Source organism: Pan troglodytes, chromosome 2, assembly GCF_028858775.2.
Source record: "Pan troglodytes isolate AG18354 chromosome 2, NHGRI_mPanTro3-v2.0_pri, whole genome shotgun sequence".
In the NCBI taxonomy this organism is placed as follows: Eukaryota; Metazoa; Chordata; class Mammalia; order Primates; family Hominidae; genus Pan; species Pan troglodytes.
In genome coordinates this window covers 20,429,158-20,452,821 of record NC_086015.1, presented here as the reverse complement: position 1 = coordinate 20,452,821, position 23,664 = coordinate 20,429,158, and the positions used below count along the sequence as shown (strand labels likewise).

Below are 23,664 nucleotides of genomic sequence, written 5' to 3'. Positions count from 1 at the left end.
ATAGGATCTGCATAATTTAGAACTAAGATAAAATGCACTCTGGTTAAAACAAAGTAATAATCCTACTCATTTCATATGAATTTGTGGGGATTTCAGATATCATGAAGCCTTCCCACTCCACTCCCCAAGGAACCAGACCAGAAAGTACAGGAAGGGGAAAACTATGTTAAGTTGAAACATTAATACCACACGGATGCATTTATTAAGTGTGTGAGGGAGATGTTGCCTTTCTGGAGCATAACATAAATCATCTGGAAAATTCAGTACAAAGCATTTCCAGGGACTCAACACAACCAACTGGAGGGCCTACTGTCTATTGATATTTCTGCTATGAATAATCTCTGTGGGATGCCGGCTGGCTGCTTGCCTCCAGCAGTTATTTCTAGTTTTGCTAGAGCAGTGATTCGCAGCCTGTAATCCCTGCATGGGGTGAGACGTGTGACTCAGGAGGATGTTTGGGGCCTGCCAATGGGGCAGAAGAAGGTCGGGAATGCAGTGGCTCCTGAGAGGTAAACATTTTAGAAGCTGTGTGATTGTGTTACTAGAGATTCTTGAAGAGCAGGCATTTAAGGGACACAGGGAGCAAACCATCAAACATGAAGGCAGTAAAAAGTTGTACTTTTTTTCCTCCAATATGGAATAGTGACAGTTAGTTAAGAAAAAAAATTTAATGTGCTTCAAGGAAGGTTACTCTTTTGATCCCACATTGTAAGGGTTGTGACAGCTTGTCCCCATTCCTTGGTGTTATGGATTTATTTTGGGAAAAAGAAGTGACCTCAACTCATAGCTGTAGCTAAAGAATGTTGAAAAAGGAATTCAATTGGCACCTCCATAAAAGTCAACAAGGGATCATGTTTTTTTTTGGACTGTAAGAAAATGCATCTGTTTAAAACAAAAGGTTCTAGAACAGAGCAGTCCAATAGAAATACAATATGACTTGTGAATGCCATTGAAAAATTTTCTAGTAACCACATTAAAAAATAAAAACAGGCAAGTTAATTTTCATGATATATTTTATTTAATCCAATATCTTAGACAATTTATCATTTCAATATGGAATCAATAAAAAATTATTATTGGGAGACTTTTTTTTTTTTTTTACCAAGTCTTTGAAATCCTGTGTGTATTTATTTATACTTTGGGCACATCTCAATCACACTGGCCACATTTCAGATGCTCGATAGCCACATGTGGCTGGTGGCTCCCTGGGTGGAAGGGAGGAAGAAAAGAAAAAAGAAAGAAAAGAAGGAGAGAGGAAGAGAGGGAAGAAATAATACATTAGAGAAAATCTAAAGATTCCTTATAAGCACACAAATGCCTATCAGATCCTCATGCGTAACCTCAAAGGCCAGACTTCTCCATGGTCCATCTCAGTAAGTGATCACTGGCAAGTCCAGAAAGTACATTCCTTTGCCTGATTAAAAATCCATCTTTCCCTTCTTGTGCCAACTGTGGATAGATCGTATTTTTCTTCTGGGTGTAATTAGAAATGATTTTCACCTGATTGCTTCGTTGTATTAGTCTGAAGAGCATCCCCCTGACCATTGGCTCTCACCTAATTGTTTACTTGATCTCATTCTCAAACTTTTCTCTTTTTCACTGGAATGCCTGAGAAGGCAGCTGGGAGGGACATGTGCATGCGCGCCCAAACACCATTAGGGACCCCGTTTTTTTTAGTGGGAACCAAAATGCCTCTGAAAAGCAGAATCCCAAGGCATCCTAAATGCCATCTCTTACATAGGCAAAAAATAGACCAGAGAGTGCTGATGTCGATTTTGCATGCAAATTGGTTAATGGAGCCGGAGCTGCTCAACTCGTGTGTATGATTTTCTATTTCCATGCACCAATTTGGGAGTTTATGCAAGAAGGCGGTAATCCTTCATGCAAAGCTGAAAATGCAGGTGTGGAAGCCTGTTTTAGAGAACAAGAGCTGTCTGGTCCTGTTCTCATTTGACTGAGTTTTGTTGAATCTTTTGTGATGTCATAAGACAGAGGAATATTATTTGTTAAAATGCATTTACAATGCATAGAACTTTATGTAGACTTAGTGAATGGTTATGTGGCTGCACTGCTGAATATATGGTGTGTCTACACTACAGTGAGGAAAAGGAGAATCCACTGATAGGAATTTGCTGGTGTGTCTTGGGGTGGTGCCTTTGAACAAATGAGTGGTCTTCTTTTGTGGATAGAAGTTGTGCCAAGCCCCCAGAGTGTGGAATTTATTCTGTCATAAGCCTCTTGAAACTAGTCTTACACGTGGTCTTTATGATTTCCAATAGTTTCCATAGTTTGTCATTTTATATTACTATATTCAGAAGCTTTTGAAAATTCACCTAAGACTTTATTGATAAACCAGTGTGAAATTTTGTTACAGAGTCGAGACCTTGATGATAATAACTCAGGAGAAAAAGAAATGACCTCGTTTCCTGTGTAGATGCCAAACTCAAGTGTGCTCATACCCTCGGGTACCGTACTTCTTGGGAAATCTCTTGTTTTCCATTTTCTGCTGTTTGGAGTTGAGATTTCCAGTCACTTTCTTGTATACAGCCATGGTCTTTGTCCTGTTATTATTTGGCCATCTTTACAAAGTGAAATTTTTACATTCTTCCTTTGCTTTTGTTGTCATATCAACCTTTGATTTTCCCAGTGGCATGTTTTTGAATTATCCCAACTCAGCAGCTTTTTTCTTCCTGTTGCTTTTGTAACTCCTGCTCACACTAGCAGAGACAGAGAAGGATAGTTGGTGACCTGAAAGTGAGGTGTCCCTTCTGCTTGTTGGACGTGGACTGAGAGATGAGGCCGATGAAGATTTCCTGGAGATAGATGGTGGTGATGGTTGCACGACAATGTGAATTTCCCTAACGGTACCTAAAATTGTTAGAATAATAAATTTGATGTTAGGCATATTTTACCACAGTTTTTTTTTTTTTTTTTTTTTTTTAAGGTTTCTAGGTTTCCTCTGAGCTTTACACTGGCTGACTCTTTTCCAGGACTCATTATGGTTCTTTCATCTTGGTCTTGTGGCTAATCTGCTTTAGGGCCCAGGGAATATGGGGACCCCAGAGTTCACCATCCACCAGAGTGACTGCAGGTAGCAGTTTGCATTGGACTTTCTTTGACGGAGAGAGTGCTACTGCAGTCCTGATGTGGACTGTGGCCTTATCAGAGGAGAATTTCTTCATTTAATGACGGCTGCTAATGAGCCTTCTCCAGGCACTCTTGGTTTGGCCAACTTGTTGGCAAATAAACCCAGCATGGGTTCTGGCCCAGTGGAAATTATTTAATAGGCAAGACAGGGAAAAAAAAAAAAACTTCAATGAATAATGTGTAGAATTAAAAGTTGTGATAGATGCTATGAAACAAATGATTGGCAATTAATGATATAGAACAGAGCTGTCCAATGGAAATATACTTTGAGCCACATATGTAAGTTTAAACTTTTTAAAAGTCACATTTTTAAAAGGTAAAAAGAAACACATGAAATTAATATTAATATATTTTATTTAATCGTATTATATCCAAAGTTTTGTCATTTCAGTGTTATTAATATTAAAAACTTCTTACTTAGATATTTTACATTCTCTTTTTCATGCTAAATCTTTGAAATTGGTTGAACATTTTATATTTATACCACATTCATTCAGACTAGCCACATTTTGAGTGCTCAATAGCCACATGTGGCTACTGTCTTGGACAGCGCTGGTAGAGAGCTGTGTATGTTTGTGTGTATGTGTGTGTGTGTGTGTGTGTGTGTGTGTGTGAGAGAGAGAGAGAGAGAGAGAAAGAGAGAAAGAAAAAATGTCAACAGACAGAGAGAGAGACAGAGTGAGGGGGGAAAGAGAAAGAGCAGGAGAGAGAATTGTATGGATGAGGGAGGGGGACTCATCCTTAGACGGTGTGGATAAAGAAAGCCTCCCTATATCTCCTTTTTGTCTCTCTCTCTTTCTTTCTCTTTTTCTCTTCCTTGAATTTGTGAGGCCCATGAGAAGGTATCAGAGCAATCATACTCTTAGTTGAAACTGAGACTCCTCAAAAGTGCCTTGTAAAGATGCATTATTTTTCTTATATGTTTTCTCTTAGAGCTTGGCTGCAACAGCATTGTTTTGGGAACTGTTTACATCTGCATAGTAAGTCCTCACTTAACATTGTCAATAGGTTCTTGGAAACTGCAACTGTATATGAAACAGTGTGTAATGAAACCATTTTTACCATAGGCTAATTGAGAAAATCAAGAGTTAAATTCCTATGGCATATTTCTGGTCACAAAAACATTACCAAACTTCTCGATAAAGACCAAAACATTTCTAATACTAAACATGGAAATAAATGTGAGCTATACATACAGTTAAGAAAGATTAATAACAACAAATAAGATAATGAGTTACCCAGTTTTTGGTAAAACAGCGAGTGATGGTGGTTGTAGTGGCGGTGGGTTAAATCAAGGGATAAATGTTTGCAAAGTGAAACTCGTAAGGAGCGCTTCCTCCCACCACGAAGTTCAAAAACAATCACAAATTTGGTGGGCTCGCCAAGTGCTTTCATCCCACATTGTTTATTGTGGTACATTGTGGTACACATTTTTATTTTACAATTATTTGTATTCATTCCTTCATTCATTGTCCAACTCGCTTATTCCAGTCCAGTGTCTGGGGTGGCCGGAGTCTGTCCCAGCAGCTCAGGATGCAAGGCAGGCACCAGCCCTAGACAGGATGTCATTCCATTGCAGGAGTACTCTCACACATACACTCACACTCGCTCAGACTGGGACAATGTAGACATGGCTGTTTACCTAACGTGCACATCTTTGGGATGTGGGAGGAAGCCGGAGCGCCTGGAAAAAACCCATAGGGATATGAAGAAATTAAGTCTTGAGATTTTATAATAGAAAATCCATACAGGATTTCTATGACAAATCATTTTACATTGTAAATCCAGTAGTTTAATTTTTATATTGTTTGTACATACTCATTAGTGGCTAGTCTTTGATGCCATCAGCATAACGTACTCTCAAAATCAAGAGAACTACCAAGAATGCCAGCTATCATACTCATTAGGAAAATGGCTTAAAACATTCATAATTTGCTTTCTTCTGACTCACAAAAAGCTCTTCTTGGATTTGGTATGGATGAGTTTCGTTACCGATTCTGAATAATTGGTGATCCTTTGTGTCTTCTCTAACAAAAGTACTTTTAAATGTATGAAATATTGTATTAATACTCCAGGTTCCATTTCTAGTGGGTTGCTTTTAATATTTGAGTGCCCACTACTAAATCTAAGCATCAGGGGACCTGGTGTTTCTTAAAAAGGCTTCTTGATGTATCTTAGCCTGTGTCTTCTCTGACAAAATGGACTGGTGAGGTGAACAATAATGCCATCTTCTGAGTTTTATTAATGGATACAGTCCATGGAAATTGTTGAGGCAGTCTCCTTACAAATACCTGGACACTGAATTTTTACAGTACAGTGGTGTGTGTGTGTGTGTGTGTGTGTGTGTGTGTAATTCATTGACTATGTGTGATTCTCTGAAATGACGAGCAAACCAATAACAATTTAACTCTCCCCCGCTCCCATTGTCACGACAGCCTGATGCTTTAACAGTCATTTGTGGTCCGGCGGCCGGCAACTTAATTCATTTGATGAGGCATCTGTTGCTTTGCCAGTTACTCCCTAATTGACCTGCAGAATCTTAGGTTTATATAAGCTTAAAGAAGTTCTTTTAGTCTTACTGAGATTCCCCTGTGTGTTCATCCATGGTTTAATTAAGGTATTAAGAATAATGTTTCAGAACTCATTCAGCTCAATAGCAAAAATACAAATAACCCAACTTGAAAAATGGGCAGAGGGCTTGAATAGACATATCTCCCAAGGAGATATAAAAGTGGCCCACACATATATGAAAAAATGCTTATTAACATCACTAAACATCAGAGAAATGCAAATCAAAACCACAGTGAGATATCAGCTCACACCTGTTAGAATGGCTACTATCAAAAATACAAGAGATAAGAAGTGTTGGTGAGGATGTGGAGAATAAGAGAACCCTTGCACCCCATTGGTGGGAATGTAAACTAGTACAGCCATTATGGAAAACAATATGGAGGTTCATCAAAAATTAAAAATAGAAATATCCTATGATCTAGCAATCCCATTACTGGGTATTTCTCCAAAGGAAATGAAATCAGTATGTTGAAGAGATATCTGCACTCCATGCAGCATTATTCACAATAGCCAGGATATGGAAACAACCTACATGTCCATCAGTAGGTGATTGGATAAATAAACTATGGTATATATATGCAATGGAGTATTATTCAGCCTTAAAAAAGAAGATGATCCTCCATTTACAACAGCATGGCTGAATCTAGAGGACATTCTGCTAAGTGAAATAAGCCAGACACAGAAGGAAAAATACTACGTAATCTTGCATATATGTGCAATCTTAAACTAAAAATCAAATACACAGAAACAGAGAGTAGAACTGTAGTTTGGGGGGTCAGGGAGATGCAGGGAGATGGGGAGTTGTAGGTCAAAGGTACAAAGTTGCAGTTATGTATGATAAGTAAATCTAGAGATCTAATGTACAACATGGGGACTATAGCTAACAACATCGTGTACTGGAAATCTGCTCAGGGAATAGATTTTAGGTACTTTTACGACACACAAAAAAGAAAACTAACTATGTGAGATGATGGTTATGTTGGTTTTCTTGACTGTAGTAATCATTTGAACTAAGTATAGGTACATTGAGGCATCATGTTGTACACCTTGAATATACACAACAAAAATCCATTAAAATTTAAAAAAAGAATAGTTTTTTTGTGAAAGCATGTTATTGATTGCTAGGGCTCAGGGAGAGAGGGGAATGGGAAGAGTAACTGCTTAATGGACATGGAGTTTCCTTTGGGGGTGATGAAAATGTTTCATAACCTATAGATAGAGCTGATGGTTGTGCAACATCATGAAGATACTAAATGACACCAAATAGTTCACTTTAAAATGATTAATTTTATGTTATGGAAATTTCACTTCAAATTTTAAAAATAGTGTTTTAATGGTGTGGTCTCCTGAGCCTGGATATGTGTTTTGTTTTGTTTTGTTTTTTAAGTTTCAGATTCATGAGTTTGTTTAATGAGAAGATGACAGAAGTCTAAATTTTTAAAGCCCTTAGAACAAACATTTTAACTTATTCCACAGATTTAGAAATGGCACATACAGAAGACATGGGCTTTGTCTTCTGCAAACATTATTTTAAAAATTGGACTCCTATTTCCTACCTATACAATAAAAAGTCCTGCATCGAAAAGTGATTGATTTTAGTGTTTTGCTAAATTGGATCTACTGCAAAGCCCAGGCAGATTGATGTTATGGCACTAGCAGTCTTGAAGGAACTTTTTAAAAAAGAGAGATTTGGTTGAGCAGTGTAACATTATCAGCTTCACCTGTGAGGGAAATTTCCCGAGGGAATTGGTGTCTGTCTCATGTTGCACTCCTTCGTATTGACAGATCCATTAGCGGATGTAATTAGAAAACGAAAGTCAGACTTTGAATAATTAGGTTAAAGTCACAAATGATTTCTGGGCAAAATAATAGAAGCTGTTGCAGTTCAGCCTGCTGTTTCCTGCTTTACAGAGCTGAGTGAAATGGGCAGTTGCTGTATGCAGTGGTTTCTTTCTTGTGTTGGAGGCTGATACTTTCCCAATAATAAAGTTTGAAATAGCAAAGACCTCACTTTGGCCCTTTGCAAATGTCTGAAGGGCTTCGTTTCCAGGGAATAAATGGAGCTGCGGAATGTTTTTGCTAAACAAAACATAGTCATAGCAAAAACAAAATTTACTTTATCCCAGGAGTGTTAAGAAATGTGTGGTTTTGTGGATTATGTTTTTTCTCTGTTTTCATTCCTTTCTTTTCCTTTTTTTTTTTTTTTTTTTTTAGTTCTTGGAATAATGGTTTATTTATTTATATGGAGTTATTTTCTGAAAGAAAAACAAAACACTTATTTCAAAAGACGTTTGGACTCTCATGCCACCCAAAATACCTTTTCAGCAGTAGTTTCTATATTTTGATTTTATAAAAGCCTGTTATTGGTAATAGAGTCTGGAATAAAAAAAAAAATTTCCAAAAGATTCAAAATGCAATCATGTGATTCTAAACTTTTTGTTCATCTCAGTGCCAATATAGAAAAAAGAGGAATTAGGAAATAGAGGCCAGTATCAAATACCTGCAGATGTGTCCTTGAAGCTTTTGATGTACCTTGTGATGATGTGGGATGAACAGAATGACATCCTCCTCCATGTATGACTGATGCTCGCACTGCGCCTGGACGGTGCCAGGATCAGAAATAGGAAGAAGTGCGGGGCATCCATCCCCCAACTTTATCAAATGCCCCATCCATACTCTGCAGGCTGCTAGGTCTTGGCTTTGGCCATATGGGATTGAGAAAAAATTACAGTTACTTGTCACATTTAAAGATTAGGAAGATTAAGATTTCTGACTTCTTGAAAGTAAGAGTTAGAAGTTCTGTCACCATTGGGCCCCCCCATTAGCAGTAACCATCTTGTCCCCTTGGGGGCAAGATGCTGCCCCCTTGGGCAAGATGGGGCCTCGGTGTTCATTGCTGTCCCCCTGGCTCATGTCTCTTGTTTACTTTATTTTCCTGGCCTGCAGATACCTCTGTTAATGGCTTTGGGATCTGCACCAAGCCCTCTGTCCAGTAAGGAGATGAGACTCTGCCCCTGCCCAGGTCGGGGAGAAGCCAGGAGAGAATTGTCCTTTGCACTGCAGCAGGACAAAGCCCTGGTATGGGATGAAGATGGGCAGGAGTTCAAGACCAGCCTGGCCAACATAGTGAAACCGTGACTCTACTAAAAATACAAAAATTAGCTGAGCATGTTGGTGCACACCTGTAGTCCCAGCTACTCAGGGGGCTGAGGCAGGAGGATCACTTGAGTCCAGAAGGCGGAGGTTTCAGTGAGCCAAGATTGTGGCAGTGTGGGAGCACGTGGGTGTCCTTCCCAGATGAGGCGAGTGTGATCACTGTAGATAAAAACTATAGAACCTGACAGATTAGAAAGTGGAGAAAAAGTGTGATCAGCCCTCGCGGCAGCGGCCCACTCTGAGTAGGCTGGCATTTTCTCTTTTTGGAAGGTAACGGTGGCTAAGACAGCCATACCAGTGTCCCTCATCTTCAGACTACGAAGTTATAATTAGAAATTTTAACTTATGATGAGACGGTTCATGTGGTTCAGCCTTAGAGTCAGCTCCTGGTCAAAGGCCAGGAAGCCAAAGTAACTACAGAATAACTCATGCCGTTTCCTTGTAGCTCTCTTCTAGGGTGAAGGAGACCCATCATCCTTGATACTTAAAACGTTCATTTTCTCTCCCACCGCTGGGCAGGCATATCTCTTCCCTAGAACTCCTCTGAAAAGCTCCCCACACTCCCCCAGAGGACAGTTAGCCCAGAATCCCTAGTGCCTGGGCAGGCAGAAGGCTGGAACCCTCGGGCAGCAGTGATGTTTCTCCCGCCCACTGGCAGTGGGTATCTTCCAGTCTCTCCTTCCTCACTCCAGCCACCCACACATGCCATGTGGGTGTTCCTTATTCCAATTCTAGCTCTGGTTTGGGGGAACTCTTTTAGTTAACATTGAAAACAATTGTTATATTATCCAATGTTACTTTTTAGTTAGAAACTGGTACCTCAGCCTCCAAATTGAAATAATAAAATTATTGCATTTTAAAGTTGAAAGCGCCTTTTGCAATTGCCCATCCAAAGTCTTCATTTTGTAAATGAGAGTCCCAAGAGATGGGGAGGGAGCTATATAGCTTGCCCAAGGTTACATAATTTGTAAATGAAATCAGGCAACTATTACAAAACAAAATAGTGGAGAGGTTACTCTGATAAGTAGGGTGAGAAACAGACCAACAGGCTACAATTGGTATGTCCATCCAAGTGGAGAAATCATTCCTTTGTTTATTTGCCTAGGAGTAACACTGGGGAATTGGTCACTTCATAAGAACTATGTTTTCTTTTGTATTTTTAAGGTTAGGGTTCAAATAGAAACATGAGATTAAGGCCTTTAATCATATTTATAATAGGAGCCTTTTTTTATTGCTTTAAGATCATTGAGATTCATTTTTATTTGTTTCTTTTAACCATGAAGCTAAACTTACTTTGACAGCATGCATACCAAAAATTAAAGCCACAAAATTGCTTAGCTTTGACAGGAGATACATCTTTAGATTTTAAGATAAAAATTTAAAAGGTATTATGTTTTATTCAGGAAGCATTTAAATATAAAGTGGTTGATTGACTAACATTTTTAGTGCACCGATTTGGGAGCATGGAGGTTAAGGGGTGTGGGTGGGAATGGGGAAGGATTTCATGGCCCCACATCATGTTGTCATCACCATCCCGGGGTTACCAGTCCTCCCATTCACCACAGCCAGTGCCACCGCCTGTGATTGTTTTGTGTTCTGTAGATTACACACACATCATCCCACGTGATCCTCACAATGACGCTATGATGGAAGACAGGTTGATGTTGTTATCACCATTTTATACAAAGAAATTGAGTGTTCACATGCCTGGGGTTAGCAGGCAGTGAGGAGAGCAGCTGATATAGAACCCTGCCTTCTTTTTTTTTTTTTTTGAGACAGAGTTCTTACTCTGTCTCCCAGGCTGGAGTGCAGTGGCACGATTTCAGCTCACTGCAACCTCTGCCTCCTGGACTCAAGTGATCCTCCCTCCTCAGCCCCCTGAGTAGCTGGGACTATAGGTGAACGCCAACATGCGCAGCTAATTTTTGTATTTTGGGTAGAGACAGGGTTTCACCATGTTGGCCAGGCTGGTCTCGAACTCCTGCTCTCAAATGATCCACCCGCCTCGGCCTCCTAAAGTGCTGCGATTACAAGCGTGAGCCACCATGCCCAGTAAGAACCCTGTCTTCTAAACATATTAACTACTTTTATTTTTTATTTTAGTGTGATGCATAAGAGGAAACAAATGTATAAATTATCAAACTCTCAATAAAGGTTTATTTTATTATAGCAGGAAGAGTTTGAAAAATTTGAATCATTTAAAGAATATTGAACTGTAGAGACCAATATGAGTTTGAGTTAAATATGAGTTTGAGGGCCCATATTCGATGACTCACAGATGCTGTTTGTATATAGTTTTATCAAAGAAGAGGGGATCTTGGTGCCGGACAGTATTTTTAGGTTTGATTGACAACGTGCAGTTGCCTTCCATAAAGCCCTACACTCCGACCAAAAGTACATTCAGTTTTTCAGATAAAACAAACTGTCTCTGCCACATGTGGTTTTGCCCTTTTGGTTCAGCAGCCTTGTAATCTGTTGACAGCAGATGAAACCTGCCCCTGGTTTCCATAAGGTCGACACCCAGCATTTGCAGGCTCTGGGACGAGAGGACAAAAGGAGATCTTGGGCTGGGCCAGGATTAGGGTGAGGGGAGTGAGGCCACATTTATAATAAATAAAGACAAGATCAGTGACAGTATTGTGCAAGCCGTATTGGAGCTTAAAGTGAAAGGAAAAAACACCGATCCTATCTTTTATTTATTTATTTAGTAACTCTGTCACCCCAGGCTGGAGTGCAGTGGTGCGATCTCAGCTCACTGCATCCTTGACCTCTCTGGGCTCAAGTGATCCTCCCATCTCAGCCTCCCTAGTAGCTGGCACTACAGGCACATGCCACCACACTCAGTTAATTTTTGTATTTTTTTGTACAGATGGAGTTTTGCCCTATTGCCTAGGCTAGTCTCAAACTCCTGGGCTCAAGCGATTCTCCTGCCTCGGCCTCCCACAAGTGCTGGGATTACAGGCGTGAGCCACTGGCACTCAGCCTAATCTTATCTTTATCAAAAATTTTGATATGTTGTTCATCATTAATTTTTTGCATTGATTTTTATTTTTTTCACATATTATATTAAATATTTATTTATCTCGGTTATTGAGCTTTTGATGCTCCTTTAAAGTTTGCACCTGTGGTGAGTTATTTCCTCACTTGCCTCCTCTTAGTCTCTGCCCTGCCTTGGGCCTGGGAGTGCACACAAAGGGGCACCATCCACCCTTACTGCAGACTGAGGAGGAAGTCTGCATGGCCCCCAGATTGGGCCCATGGCTGGCAAGGCAGGGGGTTCTAGGAGCTGGGCTGTGTGAAGAAGGCTGCTGGTCACAGGTTTTCTTGCCTGTGGAGAGGAGAGTGGGTGGAGGAGGGCCAAGGTGAAACTCTCTGGGGCAGTCGAACTCCCTGGGGAACTGGTGAGACACAGATGGCTCAGATTCACTGCACCCTCCATCTCCCGGGTTCAAGTGATTCTCCTGCCTCAGCCTCCCGAGTAGCTGGGACTACAGGCACCCACCACCACACCCAGCTAATTTTTTGTGTTTTTAGTAGAGACGGGGTTTCACCGTGTTAGCCAGGATGGTCTTGGTCTCCTGACCTTATGATCCGCCCGCCTCGGCTTCCCAAAGTGCTGAGATTACAGGCGTGAGCCACCATCCCCGGGCAAGTTTTCTCATTTCTAACAAGGTCCCAGGTGCTGCTGGACCAGGGTGTGCACTTTGAGGACCCTTGCTCTAAAGCAGCAGTCCCCAGCCTTTTTGGCAATGGGGACTAGTTTATGGAAGGCAGTTTTCCACGGATGGGGTTGGGGGTTGGGGGGGGTGATTTGGGGATGATTCAAGTGCATTACATTTACTGTACACTTTATTTGTATTATTATTACATTATAATATATATTGAAATAATTATACAACTCACCATAATATATTGAAATAATTATACAACTCGGCGAGAGTCCTGAGCTTGTTTTCCTGCAACTAGAGGGTCCTATCTAGGGGTGATGAAAGACAGTGACAGATCATAGGCATTAGATTCTCATAAGGAGCACACAACATAGATCCCTCATATGCGCAGTTCACAATAGGGTTCACGCTCCTAAGAGAATCTAATACCGCTATTGATCTGACAGGAGGCAGAGCTCAGGTGGTAATCCTTGCTCACCTCCTGCTGTGCAGCCCCTAGTACCAGTCCGTGGCCCCAGGCTTGGGGACCCCTGCTGTAAACCTTGGGGTTCAGGACAAGCTTTAGAGCAGGGGTCTCTCTCGCCTGCATCCAAGAAGCTGCTTGTGAGACACCTTGACAGGTTTCCGTGCACGGGGAATACGGAGAGGATCAGGATTCTTTACCAGACTTACCTTTGGATTTCTTTATCTAGCAGCATATCCTGAATGTACCCTTCAGGGGAAAGATTGCATACTTGTCTGCTTTCCTGGCCAGTCCTACATTTGTCACTCTTATTAATGGAGCCTTCTCCAGGATGCTGAATGCTTGTTTTAGAGTGAATCATGGCTATAGATTTTTTTTTTTCCTGTAAATTTCTTGCACGATGTATGGAAATGAGAGCTACAGTATCTGATGTTAGGTGGTTCTTAAGTACCCCTAGGTTTTATTTTAAAATTTGTTTTTAAAAAGAGTACATTGGCCGGGCATGGTGTCTCACGCCTATAATCCCAGTGCTTTAGGGAGAGGCTGAGGTGGGTAGATCACTAGGTCAGGAGATCGAGATCATCCTGGCCAACATGGTGAAACCTGTCTCTACTAAAAATACAAAAATTAGCTAGGCATGCTGGCGTGTGCCTGTAGTCCCAGCTACTCAGGAGGCTGAGTCAGGAGAATCACTTGAACCTGGGAGGCGGAGGTTGCAGTGAGCCGAGATCGTGCCACTGCACTCCAGCCTGGGCCAAAGAGGGAGACTCTGTCTCAAAAACAAAAACAAAAAACAAAAAACAGCACATTAAGGACGAGGCAGGAAGATCGTTTAAAACCAGGAGTTTGTGACCAGCCTGGGCAACATGGCAAGACCCCATCTCTACAAGAAATTTAAAAATTAGCTGGACATGCTGGCATGTGCCTGTAGCCCCAGCAACTCTGGAGGCTGAGACAATAGGAGGATCGCTTGAGCCCGGGAGATCAAGGCTGCAGGGGGCTGTGATCGCACCACTTTACTCCAGCCTGGGTGACAGAGCGAGGCTCTGTCTCAAAATAAATAAAGAAGAATAAATTTAAGAAAAATTAGAAAATTTAAAAGGCACATTATTTTTAAAAGTACATTAAAAACTTTTAAATAATATTGTTTTTATATAAAGAGGAAAATAAAAATGACTCATAAACTTTCCACCCAAATCACTGGTGGTAATGGGATCGAAAGTATAAAATACAGTAAAAACGACTTTCTACCCTTTCCTCCCTACTCCAGTCCCTCTCTTCAATGTTGATGTTTTTGTGATTTCTTCCAGGAAAAAAAAGATTTTTATTTATATCTGTCCATCCTTCTAATGTTATTTACACAAGAGTGACCATACCATTAACACTGTTAGGCACCCTTTTTTTTTTAAACTTAGCAGTGTATCTTGGACTTGTTTCTATATCAGCACATAACAGATTTACTTTAATCTTCTTAATGGTTCATAGGATTAATCACTGGGGTATTCCAGTGTTTAACTAGTCCTGCGATTAAGATTGCTGTTAGAGCAACCCAGTAGTAAATACCTTTGTCCATATATCTTGAAAGACATTCATGAGTCCAGCCATAGAAGTACTACCAGTAGTAGGGTTGCTGGACAAAGAGTGTGTGCATTTTTAGGTTTGAAGGGCAATACCACCCTGCCCTCAAGAAAGGTTCACTCCCACCACGATGAGGGCCATGCCTGTTTCCCCAACACCCTTGCATGCAGTGAATATTACAGAAGTGAAAAAGGAAAATGTATTATTCCAGTAGCAATAAAATATAGAATAACTAGGAATAAACCTGATAAATATGTGCTATCTGTGTGAAGAAAACTTTAGTATGCTCCAGAGGGACCCAAAGGAAGACTTGACCAAATCAAAATTTTGCCAGTTTCTTGCATGGGAACTTGCAGCATGGTGAAAATATTCATTCTCAGTCAAGCTATGATTTGAAAATGACCCAATAAAAATACTCACAGACTTTTTTAGTGGAGCAAGGGGAATTTACTGAGCTGATTTTTAAAGATCATTTAGAAAAACAAATTAGGAAAATTCAAAATATAAACAGGAATATAGGAAGATTTGACAAGTAGTTTAACCAGATATTAAAACATAATATGAAATTAAAATTGTTTGAAGTAGTGTTTTATACAAATAGATTAATGGATCACAGTCATAAACTCATATTTGGGAATATAATGAATGATAAGTGGCATATGATATATGGCATCTCAAATCAATGAGGAAAAATGGATAAACCCCTGTGGTGGGGGGGAGTTAAATTCATATTGCACACTTTACATGGGATAAATTCCAAATCGATAAAAGATTTATATGCAAAAAATGAAATATGTATTATGGGAATTCACAAGAGAATTGTTTTATAATCCCAGGTCTTTCTGCTATGACACAAAACTCAGAAGCCATTGAAAGCAAGATTGGTAAATTCAGCTTCATTTAAAAAGTTTTTCATGGAATCACTTGAACCCAGGAGGTGGAGTTTGCAGTGAGCAGGGATAGCACCACTGCACTCCAGCCTGGGCAACAGAGAGAGACTTTGTCTTAAAAAAAAAAAAAAAAAAAAAAAAATTGTTTTCATGGCAAAACCCACTATATGCAAAGTCAAAAGGCAAGCAACAAATTGGGGGCAGAGACATTAAAAACTAAATTTCCTAATATGTAAAGAGTTCTTACAAACCAATAGAAAAAAAGCCCAACGACTAAATAGGACACGAGGCAAAGATAATGGACAGAGAGTTCACAGACAAGGAGACACAGCATTTAAATATGAAATGTTTAATAAGAAAAAATACAAATTACATAACAAGATAAATATAAGTTACCATCTCACAGGGATCTTTTTTTTCCACTGAGAATAGTCAGAGTATGGGAAAAGAAATAACTTTATACATCACTGATGGCAGATAAATCCATACTACTCTATGGAGGAAATAGCACTAGCTGAAAAAATTACAATGCACACATACATATGTGTGTGATATATATATATATGTCTCTGATTTTTTATTTATTTACTTTTTGTGGGTACATAGTAGGTGTATATATTTATAGGGTACCTGAGATGTTTTGATACAGGCACACAATGCATATATTTTTAACCCAGCAATTCCACATCTAGGAATTTATTTTTTATGTGTACTATAAGCGCACACATGCAAAATCATGTAGGAATGATATTTTTCACTAAAAGATTACTTGTAAGAGCAAAAGTTTGCATACTCCATGGTATATCACACAATGGATCTGTAGAAAAGAATGAGAAAGCACTCTGTGTGCTGCTATGAAATGGTCTCTTAAGAAAAGTATTCTGTTTTGTTTTGTTTTTTTGCTTTTTGAGACAGAGTTTAGCTCTTGTTGCCCAGGCTGGAGTGCAGTGGCGCAATCTCGGCTCACTGCAACCTCCGCCTCCCAGGTTCAAGAGATTCTTCCGCCTCAGCCTCCCGAGTAGCTGGGATTACAGGCTTGCACCACCACACTGGACTAATTTTTTATATTTTTAGCAGAGATGGAGTTTCATCATGTTGGCCAGGCTGGTCTCAAACTCCTGACCTCAAGTGATCCGCCTGCCTCGGCCTCCCAAAGTGCGGGGATAACAGGCGTGAGCCACTGCCCCTGGCCGAAAAGTATACTGTTAATTGATAAAAATTGATTCTAAAAAGCTAGGTGTGTAATGTTATGCTGACATTTGTGTAGAAGAGGAGGGAAATATATAGATAGACCTGTTCACTTTTGTATGAATTCTTTGATTGTTAATGCATATACACACAAAAAGATAATACTGATTTCCTCTAAGGAAATAAATGTAGGAGGTAGAGCATAGGGCTAGGATGTAGACTTTTCACTGAATACACATTTGTACCTTTTGACTTTTGAACCTTGTTTGCCCTTCTCAAAAATAAATAAATTAAAAATCCAAATTTTAAAATAATTCAATAGGTGAAAATATTCCTGGTTTTGATTTGTGTAATTCTAATGCTGAATTAAAGTGTGTTTTCAAATATTGGTTAGCCTTTTACATTTTTAAGGCAATTGCCTATTCATATATTTTTCCCGTTTAAAAATTATTTTGGGGTGGGGAGTGTTTTGCAAATTTAAGGAAATTAGCCCTTTGTCTTAAGGGTCACAGAAATTTTGTTCCCGTTTGTCTTTTGACTTTGTTTATGCTGCTTTTTGCCACCTAGTATTTTTGTATTTGCTCAATCTGTTTTTCTTCTTTTCCCTTCCCTTCTTCCTTTCTTTCTTTATTTCTGTGTGTTTTTTTTTTAGAGGGTGGAAATGACTTTTTCATTGTGATCACTGAGAAGACGACTCTAGAGCTAAGACAGTCCATTATTATTTTATTTTATTTCATTTTTGAGACAGTGTCTTGCTCTGTTGCCCAGGCTAGAGTGCAGTGGCCCGATCATGGCTCACTGCAAACCTCCCCATTTCCAGCTCAAGCGATCTTCCCACCTCAGCCTCCTGAGTAGCCAGGACCACAAGCACTGGCTAATTTTGAGGGTTTTTTTTGTTTTGTTTTTTGTTTGTTTGTTTGTTTAAGAGATACCGAGTTTTACTATGTTGCCCAGGCTGGTCTCAAACTTCTCGGCTCAAGCGATCCATCTGCCTCGGCCTCTCAGGGTGCTGGGATTATAGGTCTGAGCCATCACGCCTGGCCGACATCCAATTATTAATGCCTTTGGGTGATTTGGAAAACGACAGGCTGCTTATAAAGTCTGTTTGAAGACAGTAAAAACTGGGACAAACTCATTTTAGCAGTGACCTAGAGGATCCTCCCCGAGGGGCTTGGGCAAGGGAAGAGGGGCTTGGGCAGGGCTGGGTGGGCGTTGTGGTAGGTCTCTGATGAGCCTCTCCTCTCGCCACTCCAGCGGAGCTCCCTGGGTCCTCAGCAGTGAGGCTGGCCTCCCTGCGTGACCTGCCCGCCCAGCTCCTGGAGCTGTACCAGCAGGGCTTCTCACTGGCGGCCCTGCACCCCTTCGTGCAGCCCACCCATGAGCGGGAGAAGACGCCCCTGGAGCACATCTTTAGAGCCATCCTGATCAAGAAAACCGACAGGTAAGGCCTCCACGGGTGAATGGGTAGCATCCTGTTGCGGCTAAGTTATGCTCAATAGAGGAGGGGAAGTGAGAGGATGGGGTTGGGGGTTGAAATTTGCATGTTGTCCTCAGGGCCTCAGCCCTCAGACAGGTGAGGCAAAAAGTTAGACGACCAGAGAGGTTTCCTAGCATCCTGCGATGAAAAACAAATGCATATCCAACTGCAAGTAGAGAGTTCCATTTTACATTCTTTCCCTCTTTTAACTCACTGGATTAAACTCAGCTAGAAAAATGTCTCCTCAGAAGAAGCATATGCCCAGAATGATGTGGCTAGTAAAAGTGCAATACTTTTAAACTGAAAGGCATGACTGGAAAACAAATAATTTTGTTTAGAAGCTATAGACAAACTTAATGTCTTCCCGCAAAGTCTAGACATACTTTAACATTTTGCGCCTACCATAAATTCTGTCAATCACTTGACAGTTAAAAAAATACAAAAAATAAACACCACCTAAATCAAATGCTATAATTGGTTTGGTCTCGATTTAGATTTTCAGGGCTTGGGGATGTTTTTCAGTTTGGCTTGCCCAGTTGAATGCTTATGCCTATATTTCAGTTCAGCCTAATTAAGAAAAGAGAAGTGGGGTTAGTCTTTCAAAAGGAACAATATTAATTTTGGTTTTTTTTTAAAAAAAAAAAAACAGTGAGGATGGGATGGAGAGAGCAGTATGTTTTTCCTGCTTTCATAAAAATAAAAATTAAAATGAAGTCTGGGAAAGGAAATCAGATTTGTCTTTTGGCCAACTATCATAGAAGGAATGACAGCATGTGCCACATTTTAAAAAGGGAGTACAGAGCAGCTCCTCCTTGTTCTCTCTCTTTAAAGTCACTTTGCAGGTAGACAAAGCATTTGGCTGGTGTGCTCATAAGGGACAGCCGTGAGGCATGAGGTTGCGTGTCTAAGACTGACTCCTCTTTCCTTTCCTTTCCTTTATTTCTTCATGGTTGATCAAGCTCTGGGGCTCTTACTCTACATCAACACACATTAGAATTCAAAGTGAAAGGTGGTGCATATTTTTGCTCGAACCCAGAATTCACACATTTTTTGGTAGGGCAAGACTTTTCTCAGTGTCTGCCTTTTATGTGTATTAGTTTGTCTTTCTCTCTCTTTCTCTTTTTTTTTTTTTCTGTAGAAACGAGGTCTCGCTATGTTGCCTAGGCTGATCTTGAAATCCTGGCCTCAAGTGATCCTCCCACCTTGGCCTCCCAAACCACTGGGATTATAGGTGTGAGCCACTGAGCCTGGCTGCATATTGGTTTCTTTTCTTTTCTTTTTTATTTCCTTGAGATGGGGTCTCACTCTGTCACCCAGGCTGGAGCACAGTGGCATGATCTCAGCTCACTGCAACCTTTGCCTCTCAGGCTTAAGGCATCCTCCCACCTCAGCCTCCCAGGTAACTGGGACTACAGGTGCACGCCACCATGCCTGGCTAATTTTTTTATTTTTGGTAGAGACCAGGTTTCGCCATGTTGCCTAGACTGGTCTGGAACTTCTGGGCTCAAGAGAGTTTCCCACATAGGCCTCTCAAAGTGCTGGGATTAGAGGTGTGAGCCACCACGCCCAGTCCATTATTGGTTCCTTTAGGTTGATTGGCTGTTGATCATTATCTGGGTCAATCATGAGAAGAAACTATTCTGGGGGCCACAGTGGTTTTAAGTGACACTGACACATAGGATATGTATAATGACAGTAGCTTATATTTAGTGAGCACTCACTGTATGTGAGGCTTGATCATTATCATTTCATCTGTATCATATGGCTATGAAATGTGTTATCTTTGTTCCCATTTTAAAGGTGAGAAAACTGAGACACAAATGTTGAGTTGTCAAGCTCACACGGATGGCAGCAAGCAGAGTTCTGCCTTGCTCCCAGGAAGGCTGACTCCCGTACCTGCATTCTTAATCCTGGCATGAAGCACGTGCTGAGTTCCTTTACCCACAATTCTTGTGGAGAACCACTTTAGGAAAAAAAAAGTGGGGGAGGATATCTTTGATCTTCCATAAAGAAGTACTTTTATTACTCAACCTTTCCCGCATTTTACCCCTCAGTAGTCTGTAAGTAAATCAGAATTTCAGCAAGGAAACAAAACAGACAAATGTGTTGTATGGATTCTATAAGGCATCCACTGGGCTCCAGGGATTCTATTCTGCAGATTATCCGAGTGGCCTTAGTGTTTAAAGGAGACAAGTCCATTTGGGTCAGATCACTGGCGCATCCTTCGGTGTGATCTGCCATAGGCAGTGACATGAGCTCAGGACTTGGCCTGAGCTTAACTCAAAAAGTGAAGGTGTATCTTTTTTTTTTTTCCTCTCCCTGCTGTGGAGCAACACTTCTCAAACTTTAATGTGCTTGTGAGTCTCCTGGGGATATGGTTAAAGAGCAGAGTCTGATATAGCAGGTCTCAGGGGAGGCCTGGGACTCTACATTTCTAACTCGTTTCCAGATGGGGCAGATGCTGATGGTCCGTGGCACGCACTTTGAGTAGCAAGTGTGTGGAGGACCTAATTCTTGCCTGGCTTCATGCCTGGCACTCAGCAACACTATTGGGGCTTGCCACTTTACTCCTAGGAGAGCTGTAAGCACCAGGCTAGGTAAGAAAGAACACAGAACTCGTGGCCAGGAGGCCTGCGTTCTAGGCTGCACTTGGCTACTAGTAAGCAGTGTTGTGCAAGGGGCACATCGATGGATCTTTCTCGGCCTCCATATTCTAGCTGCTACAATGAGGGGCTGTTACTACATGATTTGCAAGGCTTGCACCAAACTCTAAGTTATCTGATGGGACAAGATGGGTGAGGAAGCCCGTCTTCAGAAATAAGAACCACCACTTTGGGGAATAGTGCATTACAAGCCAGCAGTGAAGCTGGGGGCTCAGTAGGGGTTGTTTACTTCCACTAACGTAGCATGAACAAATGAACTTACTTTCCAGAAGACAAAAATAAGCAAACTGTTGAGAGGAATGAGACATTGTATGCAGGAGGGTTTTCAAGAAAGGGAAGTTGGCAGTCTCCTTGGGTTTGAGCTGACTTTCATCCAGAGTTCCTGAACTGCCTGCCTGATGAACTTAATGAACATTTCAACTCCTGGACAAGCAGATCCAGAGAAGGAAATTCCTTAGGTAACTTTGTGTTGAGTCTTTGGAACTGCCTTTTTTAAAAAAATGCAAAAGTTTGATAATTTATCATGTAAAATGAGGCAAAAATGATCAAGAGGATCATCCCCACTTCTAGCCCCAATAGTATTAGGTGGGAGGAGTGGTGGAGGTTGGAAGCAGTCATTGTAAAATATAATTTTAAAGTACAGGAATTTTCTCTCCTAGCAAATGCAATAACTGCATTTTTTTTTTTTTTTTTTGTATTATGGGGAAAAGACTCCAACGATCTTAAAAATAAGCACACAAAAAAACATCAGGGCCAGGTGCAGTGGCTCACACCTATAATCCCAGCACTTTGGGAGACCAAGGCAGAAGATTCTCTTGAGCTCAGAAGTTCCAGACCAGCCTGGGCAAAGTAGAGAGACCTAGTAGCTACTAAAAATTTTAAAAATTAGCTGGGTGTAGTGGCGCACGCCTGTAGTCCCAGCTACCCGGGAGGCTGAGGTGGGAGGATTACTTGAGCCCACGAGCTGGAGGCTCCTGGGATGTGACTGTGTTATTGCACTTCAGCCTGGGTGACAGAATGAGATCCTGTCTCAAGAAACAACAACAACAACAACAACAACAACAAAAACCAGACTTTTTCTTTATCAATAGGGAGTTTAAGTAGTAAAAACAAAACAAAGGAAGACTTTTGTGATTAATTTTTAATTCAGACAGTTAAAGTGATACTTTTCACAAAGTCTGCCAAAGTTCTGACAGCTATAGATGCTGTTAAATGAAATGAGTTAGCTTTTAAAAGAGAAAGAAATACTTGGTTAATATTTTTCAAGTGGACCACATTGAAAGAGATGTAGATACACGTTCTAGATTATTGTTGGCCCAAGTGAACTTCATTACCAAGAATCACCATGAGATGACTCTGAAACTTCGATATCAACCTAATGTGTTTGGAGGGTTCACATAAAATTTTTAACAAATAACTGGGCTTTGGGATATGCCAGAACCACCAGACGGAACCCTTCAAGCCTGCATTTATCCCCTCACTCATTCACTAACACTTGCTGAGCGTGTACTCTTTACAGGGTATTGGGCTAGGAGCTCTGTGTGGTGGGAAGTTAGAGAGTGCAAATGCCAGGCTCAGTTGACTGTGGAGCCTGCCTTCCAGGCACTTGCAGTCTAATTAAGTAAATGAGATATGTGCCTCATGCCGCAGGAGTTTGGGAGAAGGAGATGCCACCTCTCACTGGAAGGGAAACCAAGGAAATGTTTCTGGAGGGGCAGCTTTTAACTTGGGCCTGATTTCTTCTGGGCAAACATGGGGAGTAATGAGCATGAGGCAGGAAGAGTTTATTTAAATCTCCTAATGAAATGTTTTCTAGTAGTATTTGAGTAATTGGAGAGCATCGTTGACAGTCTAACTAAATTATTAATGAGCCATTCCAAAAGTAGTTCTCAAGTGCAGTAACATTCCTCTGAGCTCACTGCCATTTTGACAGATTTCACTTACGTCCCTGAAAAATTACCTGATCTTTTCTTCTGAAAATTCTAATAACTGCCATTTCATTTTACCATGGCAGGCCTAGCCACACATCTAACTGTAAACTGTTCTTAATTCTAAGTGTATTGAATTTAGTCAAGTCAGTTACTTTGACTCAAGTTACTTTGACTCAAGAATGAATAGCTGAATATGAAATACTTAGTGAATAAGTAGAAAGAGAGTTTGTACTTCATTTTCTCAACTCTTTCTTTGGAGCACTTAGTGATTTTTAATAGACAATATAGTTGCACTTACTCTGAATTCTAAGTATAGTTAAGTGATCCTTCATTTTTTTCAAGTAGTTTTCCTTAGAATGAGTTGCTAAAGATCTTGAAACTTGATGGCTAACAGAAGTCAGTTATTAAAACGTCACTTCTGATGTTTCATGAGTGTGGGTTTAATTCTAGGTTGTTTTATGGTTATAGATGTAACTGCAGTACAAAAATGCATGGTGCTGGCCATTTTTCAGCTGTTGAATTGTCGTTGTACACACATGGAGCTAGGGGTGTCATTGGTGTGTTTTTCATCATGAATGAGTTGAAGTCCTTTGGCGACAGCTTCCGTAGAGTAATGCCTTACATGGTACAGGGATCAGCATACTAGGGAGCTCTGTGGACATTTATCAGGCACCTTTTGGCCTAGGATTAGGGTGGGGGCACACAGAGGACCTGTATTTAATGCAGAGGCTGCAATTCTAAAATTCTTGTGGAAGGTGGAAAATGTGTACAATCAAAGTTACCCTTGAAAATCTTTTGAAGTGCATATAAAATGTAATACTGTGGCATCTCTCTACCTGACCAATGCATGTCTTCCTTCAGGACTAGATCAGATTGCTTTTCCAACAGTGAACCCCAAGGGGAGGTAAGCTGGTTTGGGTTTATAGTGAGTA

The 23,664-nt window shown here is 40.6% G+C and overlaps 1 protein-coding gene across 3 annotated transcripts in view; it reads left to right on the top strand.

The window, feature by feature from the left end:
• The window catches only part of RFTN1 (raftlin, lipid raft linker 1), a 200,507-nt gene that overhangs the window by 64,424 nt on the left and 112,419 nt on the right, over positions 1–23,664 (top strand). For all 3 annotated transcript variants that reach the window (XR_010155125.1, XM_516313.7, XM_009444986.4), the window contains exon 3: positions 17,916–18,102. Coding sequence is in view for 2 of the 3 variants with exons in the window: in XM_516313.7 (XP_516313.3) it covers positions 17,916–18,102 (187 nt within the window). In the remaining variant the exon portion in view is untranslated. The remainder of the gene's footprint in view (positions 1–17,915; positions 18,103–23,664) is intronic.